Source organism: Halichoerus grypus, chromosome 6 (genome assembly GCF_964656455.1).
Source record: "Halichoerus grypus chromosome 6, mHalGry1.hap1.1, whole genome shotgun sequence".
Taxonomy (NCBI): Eukaryota; Metazoa; Chordata; class Mammalia; order Carnivora; family Phocidae; genus Halichoerus; species Halichoerus grypus.
The window spans coordinates 170,374,476-170,383,887 of NC_135717.1; the positions used below are offsets into that span (position 1 = coordinate 170,374,476).

Genomic DNA, 9,412 nt, shown 5'->3' on the forward strand with positions numbered 1-9,412 from the left:
GTAGGCACCAAGGAAATGCTAACTTGCCTCCCATAAGAAAATTCACACACACACACACACACACACACACACAATGTATAAAATACCTTTCAAAGGAAACAACATCGTTAAAAGAAAGAGATGGGTATTCTAGAAAGAAGCATTCTCTGGAATAGTTAAAATAGTTGAAATCCCTGGAACAAGCTATTTGAAAAGGCCTTGAGGCTTTCAAGTCAACAGGTGCTCTGGAGAAGTAGAGAAAACCATTTCAGGGAATCGGTGATCGTAAGCCTGAGAAGTGACAGTCCTAGGAGAAAAGGGCGTCCCAGCAAGTGCACATAAAAGTTCAGAAAGAAAAACAAAGGTTAACTAAGACTTTGTGAATTATTTTAACCAAGAAACAGAGGTATTAATTTAGCAGGATGTGCGTGCAGAGAGAAAAGAGGTAGGTAAAATGCATTAAACTGGGGGCGCCTGGGTGGCTCAGTCAGTTAAGCGTCTGCCTTCGGCTCAGGTCGTGATCCCAGGCTCCTGGGATCGAGCCCCGCATCGGGCTCCCTGCTCGGCGGGGGGCCTGCTTCTCCCTCTCCCACTCCCCCTGCTTGTGTTCCCTCTCTCGCTGTCTCTCTCTCTGTCAAATAAATAAATGAAATCTTAAAAAAAAAAAAAACGCATTAAACTGGATTAAACGAGTTCATATTTGAAAAGCACTTCGAACAGCGCCTGGCATGTATGAAGCCCAGGCCCTGTGTAACTTGTTTGTGAAATAAAAATAACGAGAAGTACCTCGAGTCACACGGTCGTGGTACCATTAAGCAGAAAGGCCGTGCTCCTTCCTAGCGTGCCCGGCGGCAGGCCTGGTTTCCATGGTGCCGCAAGAGGGCTGCTGTCTGGGGCTCTATCACCAGGCTATAAGTGACAGTTCAAAATCAGGCAAAGTCAATGGCCGAGCTTATCGGGAGGGTAGGATGTCCGGCGGTGGGGCAACAGGTGATAAGGAGGGGTGACATTGTGTCAGTAAAATAGAATATTTAAGCTTGATTGCAGAGAGGAAAACAAGCCCACTAGGAAGGGACTCAATGTGTAGCCCGTGGAAAGTGAACCAGAGACCCGGAGTCCCCAACCCGGGAGAATCTGAGAACATGGAGACCATTTCTGCAACCACGAGGGGCCGAGACATCGGCTCTCTTGAGGCTGCCCGCGGGCCTTCGGCTGTCTCTTGGAGAGGTGGTGGGCAAACTGCCAGAAAGCGGGGGGCGGGGGGGTGGGGGGCCGGGAGATGCGGGAGGAGGGTGGATCTGCATCATCTTCATCATTCTCTCCCAGGGTCACCGGGGCAACAGCCTGGACCGGAGGCCCCAGGGAGGCCCGCACCTCAGTGGGGCTGTGGGAGAAGAAATCCGGCCTTCGATGACGCGGAAGCTGTCGGGCCGCCCGGCGCCCCCTCCCTCGCAGTGCCCCCCAGCCCCCCCAGCACAGCAGCACCGCTACCTGCAACACCCTCATTTCCATCAGGTACCTCAGAGGGATGGAGTGGGCGCCGGGAGGTAGGGACGAGGACCTGCTCTCCTCAGCCCAGGGCTCAGGCCAGCCTGTCCCCATGGCCACTGAGCACGTGAAAACCCCCCACAAAGCCAGATGCAACCAGAGCAAACAAAGGCTTGGGGGGGCTGTTGTGGTCCTGGGACCGTGGGGAGGAGCATCTCAGGCCCGGCCCGGCCTGGTGACGGCTCGCAGAGTTCGTGAAGAACACCCGGGACCTCCCAACTGGCAGCAATATGACAAAATGATATGGGAACTGCTCCTGGCACAGAAGTCCCTGCGAATTCATTGGCTCCCTGCCTGAACACACACACACACACACGCACACGCACGCGCACGCTCCTACCTTGAGTGAGCCGTTGCTTCATTTTCCTCTCAGCGCAATTCCAAATCTATTCATGCCCCTTAACCCATCTGGCTGTGGAGATCCACAAGAAAAACGGATTAACACGGGCAACAGAGCCTTGCTTATTTATTTATTTATCTCCTGCCTTGTTCCAGATGGGATTTGGGGCCGCTTACCGAGATGGACAATACAGCCAGATGACATCATTCCTAAATTCCTTAGTAGGGCACACAAAGCCCTTTGTGAGCTGCCCATATCTGTTTCCCCAGCCTCATCTCCTGCTGCCTTGCCCTAAACCCACCCCCCTCCGACCCTCCACCTTCCCCACTCCCTGAGCAAACACACATTCCAGCAACATTGCACTATCTTTAGTTACCAAAATGGTCAATTGTGTTTTCTCTCATAACCTGGGGGCTTTTTATATGCTATTTCCTTTGCCTAAAATGCCCTTTCCTGGCTGATCCTTCTCCTCCTCCAAGCTAGAGTTCAAGTATCACCTCCTCTAGGAAGACTTCTCTGATTACCCTGGCAGACTTAGACCTTCTCTCAGCTCGCTTATCACTTAAATGTGTATGGTTCCCCCTCCAAACTGACGATCCACGAAGACAAGGCCCTTTTCTTTCCAGCTACATATCCCCAGTGATTAGGACAGTACCTGACACATGGCAGGTGCCTGATAAATATTCTTTGAATGAATGAAATCTGGCATTGTCTTCACAGTCGAAGGTCCCTTCGCCACCCTTCCCCCTTTCTCCCGCCCCTGGGGTTTAGCAGCAGCAGCACGTATTCTCGGAACACTGGCTGTGTCTGTGGCCTCCGAGCAAGGCACTGGGGGGCCTGCCGGGGATGTGGTGTGGTGACAGGTCCTCTGTTACATGTGTTTCCAGGAACGCCGAGGAGGCAGCCTTGACATAAACGATGGGCACTGTGGCATGGGCGTGGGCGGCGACACGAACCCGGCCCTCATGCACCGGAGACACACAGACCCCGTGCAGCTCCAAGTGGCCGGGGTACGTGAACTTTCCCTCCCTGGGCTCGATGAAGGCAGCCAGAGGGGCACTTAGAGAAATGGCTGGTCCTCCAGGACAGAGGCAAGCCGCTCAGAGCTCAGAATGGAGGTGGTGGGAGCCCAGCGAGCCATGGGGGGAGGAGTTCCCAGGCAGAGCCGATGCCGGTCTGTTGTTCTGTCCGGCCGCTGGGCCTTGCCCTGTCCTCATGGTTTTTGGCTCTGGCTCTGGCCGAGGGAGATCTGTTGCCTTTTTCCTCGCGCCGCATCGGCCTCGGCTGCGCTAGCACGGAGGGCTGTTAGTTTGGGCACGCTGCCATCCTGTCACCTGAAGAGAGTGAAAAGACCACCTACTGATGTAGGGAGAGTAGCTGTCAAGGATTCTCCTGGGGCCTCAGAGACTAGCATCTCTGTCGGTAAAAGTCCTGAGTCTCAAGAGCGGCTCAGCTGAGTTCTGGTAACTCCACGCCCCGGGCTGTGCAGTGGGGTCTGCTGCCCGTCACAGTGGGGTTCGGGAGGTCTCCGGAGAGCCAGACGTCCGCCTTCAGGGCAGGCTGCTCACCGAGGACTTCGTCTTGCTGCGGGGGCCAGCAGGACCCCTCCTGCGCCACAGCGGCTCCGAAGGCCCCCCGGCCCTGGCTCAGCGGGCCCCTTCTGTGCTTCCCCCGACAGCGAGTGCGGTGGGCCCGGGCGCTGTACGACTTCGAGGCCCTCGAGGACGACGAGCTGGGGTTTCGCTGTGGAGAGGTGGTCGAGGTCCTGGACAGCTCCAACCCGTCCTGGTGGACCGGCCGCCTGCACAACAGACTGGGCCTCTTCCCTGCCAACTACGTGGCGCCCATGATCCGATGAGGCCCTTCCGGGGGGTCAGAGGCTTTTGTGTGAAGCTGCCTGCAGGAGAGGGGGCAAGGAAGAGAAGCGGGAACTATCCACGCATACGGATATATGTGTGTACGCGCACACGCACACCTACGCCTCTGTGTACACGCATTTTCTAATAGTAATTTATTGGCGATTTCATTGGTTACTTAGTTGATATGAAAGGAAGTCAGGTGAGAATGATATTCATACTTGTTTTTCTGCTCCCCTCAATGGTGTGTGGAAGGCAGTGGGAAAGCTGGCTGGTGGGGAGGGGCAGGGACATGAAACGCAAATTCTTCCCGTCCCTAAGATGGCCCTGCTTCCTCCTGGCCTGGGGAATGTTCACCGAGAGTAGCCCAGCGGAGAGCCACACCCCGGGCTTGGACGCGGAACAACAGGGTGGGGCTGGACTCGGTGGGGCATGTTTGAGCTCACCTCCAAGCCCTACTCACCTTGAGGGTTTGCAGGGCAGCTTCCCTCCTGCTCTGCAAGGGTGGGCACTGCTGGGTTGAGAATAAAGGTGCCGCCCCACAGGGCTGAGCTGGGAGCAGGAAGGGCCAAGAAGGCGGGACTGGACTGGAGCAGCTGGTGTTCCGAAGCCTGGGCAAGGCTGGCCTCACCTCCCTCCGGTGAGTGTTCCTCCGTTAGTCCTCTTCCCCGAGGCTGACCTGGAGAAACGGAGACCCCGAGGAGCCAAGCACTGGGAGACGGAGGGATTTTCACAAACCCCAGTGGCTTACTTGGGAGTAACCTCTGTTTCCCGGGATACCAAGAAAGCAGCGTCTGAGACTGTAAAATGCTTAGAGAAGCCCCGGCTGAGAAAGCTGGATTTTAGAGCCATTATTTCATGGCGACAGGGTGTCTCTTTGGGTCTCTATTTGTTTCCCCATGTTTTGAGGATGCTTTGCCCAGTGGCACGGAGAGAAGCCCACTCCACAAGAGCGTTGATTCGCTATTGTTGATGGGTTGATTGATTGGCTGAGCATGACCCTGGGTGGGAGCCGGCTTTGCAATGAGCTTCCTGTTGGATTTGGCTGTTGAGCCACTGCTGACAGCCCCCCCCCCAACACACACACCCAATACCTGCATGTGGGGCCGCTATCTCTCCTGCCACCTCAAAATAGAATTGTGTTTCCCTTGGGGGTGTGGGTGGGGACCGGCCAGGCTGGGGAGCAGAGACACCAGAGAAGGAAACTCAGTGTTTTGATGGAGGCGGGGAGCAAACACGTCTGCACCAAGGGCCCTGAGAAGAGGGTGTGTGTGTGTAATGAGACCGAAATGAAAGGGTGGGGTACCCATGTTGGTGAGGGAGCATGGAGGGTGAGGTGGGCTCGTTCCTTTGTCTTCTCCCCCAGCCCTTCCTGCTCTAAGGAGTGACGGCGGCAGCCGTTATGGAGGGTGATAGGAGAAGAAGAAAGTGTTTCTACTCAGAAGTAACTGTCAGTGTAATGTAGGCTGTGTCCCTTTGACTCTGAATTCTATGATTCTGTGATCCCTGTGTTGTCTTTAGAGAGGAAGGGAAAAAGAAGGCGCTCTGTGGTGAGTCTTGGGAGGGAAGAGAAAATAGCCCTGAGAGGCGGGGGGAGTTGAGCGAGAGTGAGGAGGGTCCGGCACGCAGCCTTTAGAAATGACAGCACGGAAAGGGAAAGGGGGCAAAGACATTTCAAAAGATCAAGGAGCAGCGTGAGAGGGACAAAGGGAGGGAGAGGAGGCAAGATGTTAAGTGGGGCAGGTGAGGAAGACATGGGAGTAGGAGTCAGCGAGCAGATAAGCACGGGAAGGAGGGACGGAGCAGGTGCGGAAGGAGGAATTAGAGCAGAGACGTGAGCGCTGGGGAAGGCAGGGGCGAAGGCACCACGAGGATGAAGACAAAAGAGCAGGGAGAAAGAAAAGCAAGGCAAAGAAGACCTAAAAGCTATTTTGGTGCTAGGTAATGTGAACATGTTACAGTAAATAAAAGCCAAAAGTGATGTTTGATTTTACAGTATTTACAAACCATATGCTTTAAACAGCCCACAAACCTCATCCATTTGTCTGATTATGTGGGAGGACCAGCCCCAGTGAAGAGAGAGGGAAATAATTTGGTTCTGGCCTGGATTTCGTGCCTTGAAACACTTCTCAAGAAAGCAGTGATAAGACAAGTGCCCATGTTTTGCCAGGCCGCGTGTCGTGTCTGTGGGAGCGGGGCTCACTGGTCTGGGGAGGCCTGCCACACAGTGTGCGCAGAGCTTCCAAAACTCCTGGAGCTGGATGTTCTGTTCCACCCCAGGCCGTCCTGGGAGTCTGGTGCTAAAACAGCCTTGCCCCTGTGCATCACGTGGCTCAATTCAGGAGGACGCAGGAATCACCCTAACCACCCACGGAGAACTGGGGCCCTTAGGGACCAGGCTAAGAGGATAAGGACCGAACTGTCCACACTTGGGGGTGTTGGGAAGCGGCTTTGCTGGGCCTCTGGTGCTGCCTGGGGGAGCACATGGGGAGCTGCTTTCCACCTGGCAGCATTTCAGCGCCGGGGGCGTGTCCACCCAGCGCTCCTCCCAGCCACACAATCCACACAATCCGGGAAACAGCACAAATGTCTCTGACTTCAGCTGAAACGCTCTGCATGACCTGAGGGCAGGGAACTTCCAGAGAAAGTCGGTTCCTGTTGAACCGGTTCAGTTTTCCTAAGCACTTGCTGAGGCTCGCTGCAATGTGAAATCTCTGGTACCTGCCACGGCCCACCCACTTTTAGATGGCCTCAGGGTGATCGAAGGCAGTGCTTCTCAAAATTCAGTGCCTATGGATTGCCTGGGGAACGTGTTAAAATGCAGATTCTGATTCAGTCTTGCGTGTCCGCCACTCTCTGAAGTGATGTTCCTCGGTCAGCGGACCAGACTTTGAGTAGCAAGGGCACAGAACTTGACAGAGAGCTAGAGAGCCACAAAAATCAGATGAGATCCCTTTTCTAGGGATCTGCAGGCACTTTCCTCTGTTGCTCACAAATGAGACATGATTCAGAACCGCCAGTATGACATCATCCACACTTGCCGGCCCAGGTGACCGATTTCAGGGCCTGCATCTCCATCAAGAATCAAGAAACTTTAGGACGACAAGCATTCAGATAAAATACACACAGGGGTTTCCCAATGGTGATTATTTTAAAGATAAGCAGAGGTTACAGAAGTTGTGAAAGCTTTCTCAGGAAATCTATAAACATAAAATGCACTGGAGTCAGGTGCGGTCCTGCTCGGAGGCGAGGGAATGGCCCATGTCACCGGGGCACCGTTAGATCAACTAACCTCGAGCAAAACAGGCCACAGGCGGGACAGATTGGCCTGGGCGAATACTTGCTGTTGGCCTTGTCTAAAGTTAACGCTTCAGCCTGTATGTACGAAAACAAGGACAAGGGAAAAACATGTTGTCTTGGTTCTTTTAAATACTTCTCCGGTTCCTCCACGTCTCTCCATCACCACAACCGTGCCACCATATCTCTTCCTTGGCGACCGATCGAGCCTGGACACGCTTCTCCCAACATACCATCTTGTCCCCAGTCCATTCTCCACACAGATGCCAGGGCGATCCTTGTACAACACCAGCCTGATCACGTCACTCCCCCGCCAGCCACCGCACTTGGATTTGAATCCAAGGCCCCATGTGGCCGTGTGAGGTCTGGCCCTGCCTCCCTCTCCGGCCTCCTCTGTGCCTCTCCCCTCCTTGCTGCCACGCTCCCACCCACTGGCCTTCTCTCAGCCTCCAGATTGGTTCCCATAGCCTCCATACCTGTTGTTCCCTCTGCCTGGCTAACTCCTATGCATCTTCAGGTCTCAGTTTAAATGTCACTTTCTCATATTATCCTTTCCTGACCCTAATCTAAAAGAATCCTTCCCGTTGGACTACCTGGTGGTTCCTGGTGCTTTTCCTGAACAGCGCATAAGCTGGTCTGCTGGACTATTAGACTGTAAGCTCCCTGGGGGCGGGGATCATCTCCGTTTTGTGAACCATCGTCTGCCCAGCATGTGTTTGGCACACAGAGGCTCAACAAATATTTGTTTAATGAATAAGCAAATGAAACCTGTCTCATGTCACCTATCATTCATTCTGTAACCCAAAGGTCCCAGGCCTTAGGGACCCATAGGTGCAAACAAGGTGATATTAACATTGATGCCCAAGTTACAGTAGCTTTCAGCCGTGTGCCCTCAAGGTCTCCAGCTACTTTGAGAGTCCAAGGGAGTGAGGCTGGTATCTCTCGTGTGTTTAAGAACCAGTCGGCTAATGCCTCCTACTCTGGCCGTGTTCCATCGTCCCCAAGCATCCTCCACTGACAGCGACTTCCCTGATGCTGCCGACCCGCCGTGGGTTGCATCTGTATGTTGATGAAATGCCCCGATCCTTCAGGAAACCGACTCTGCCCTGCAGTCCATGTGGCCAGGGGGTTGGGGAAGAGGAGGGGTGGAGAATGGCCTGTACTCAGTTCTGAGTCACCCCTGTCCCTGGCCCCAGAGAGGCACTGCCTAGGTCAAGGTTCTCCCACAGCTCATTCCCTCCTCACCGGAGCCATCACAAAGGACAGAGGAGTCCCTTCCCCTCCAGCTCTCGTTTGTCTCTCTCCCTGTTGCCCTTCCTCCTTCCGCTGAAAAGAAATGCTCTTGTACCTCTCTGTGCAATAGATACTACCCACGGTGCCAGGGGGGTGTGCACCCTGTTGAACACTCTGGGCTCGGCTGTAATTCATTCATTAACTCAACAACTATTTACAAAGCACCTCGTAGAGGCCAGACGCAATGAGCCAGTGGGTCATCCACGTCTCTCTCCTGCCCCTGCATCTGTGCCACAGTCACCATCTCATTTCAGGCCTCTCTCCTGTCTCTCCCCCTGCAACTGCAACAGTCTCAGAACCGGTCTCCCCGCCTGCCTCTGGGCTGGCTGGCCCCTCCGATCCAGCCCACTGACTGCCAGAGAGACCTTATTAACATGCAAAGCTGATGACATCAGGCTTCTGCTCAAAAGCCTCCAGGGGCTCCCACTGGCTTTCAGGCTAGAGTTTAAACTCCCCGCTTGGCAGTAATGCCATTTTGCGATCTGACTGCTGCCTGTTTGTTCAGCCACAATGCCCATCTCCCCCCAGAATGAGTCATGTTGTCTCAGAGCGCTGAGTCTTTCCATCCAGTTCCTTCTGCCTGGAATGCCTTTCCCCCATTTTTTTGGTCTAGATCAGTGTGGTCCAATAGCACATTCTATGATGGTGAAGGGAAAGTTCTCTATCTGCTCTGTCCAATGTGGCAGCCTCCAGCCACTCGTGGCCACTGACTGCTTGCAATGTGGCTAGTGTGAGTTCCAACAGCGATTTGGCGCAAGTGGCAACCTTATTGGGCAGTAGGGATCCAGGCAACTGCTACTCACTTTGAAATACTTAGCTCAGGGCTCAAGTTCTCCACTGGGAAGCCATCCCAACTTCATGGCTGCTGTAGATGTCCCTCCTCCATGTTCCTCTTGCATCCTTGTTCTGCTTCCAGCCCGATATTCAGGACTCTGCAGTATAGTCGGTGATCCACTGAGTCTGCCTCCCCCACGGGACTGAACATTTTTGAGCGCACGAACAGTTCACCCTATAAATGGTTGATGCACGTGTGCACTGGTGTGCTGGTAAATGTTGAACAACTGCCCTCTGAAGGAAAGCCCCAATTGTCACATTTGCC

General features: G+C 54.2%; 1 protein-coding gene across 3 annotated transcripts in view; it reads left to right on the forward strand.

Annotated features, from left to right (window-relative positions):
- GRAP2 (GRB2 related adaptor protein 2) overlaps positions 1 to 5,716 on the forward strand; it is a 62,516-nt gene extending 56,800 nt beyond the window's left edge. For all 3 annotated transcript variants that reach the window (XM_078076649.1, XM_078076650.1, XM_036078580.2), the window contains exons 6-8: positions 1,306 to 1,494; positions 2,755 to 2,877; positions 3,546 to 5,716. In XM_078076649.1, the coding sequence (XP_077932775.1) occupies positions 1,306 to 1,494; positions 2,755 to 2,877; positions 3,546 to 3,725 (492 nt within the window). In that variant the 3' untranslated portion in view covers positions 3,726 to 5,716. The remainder of the gene's footprint in view (positions 1 to 1,305; positions 1,495 to 2,754; positions 2,878 to 3,545) is intronic.
- Positions 5,717 to 9,412: the final 3,696 nt, after the last annotated feature.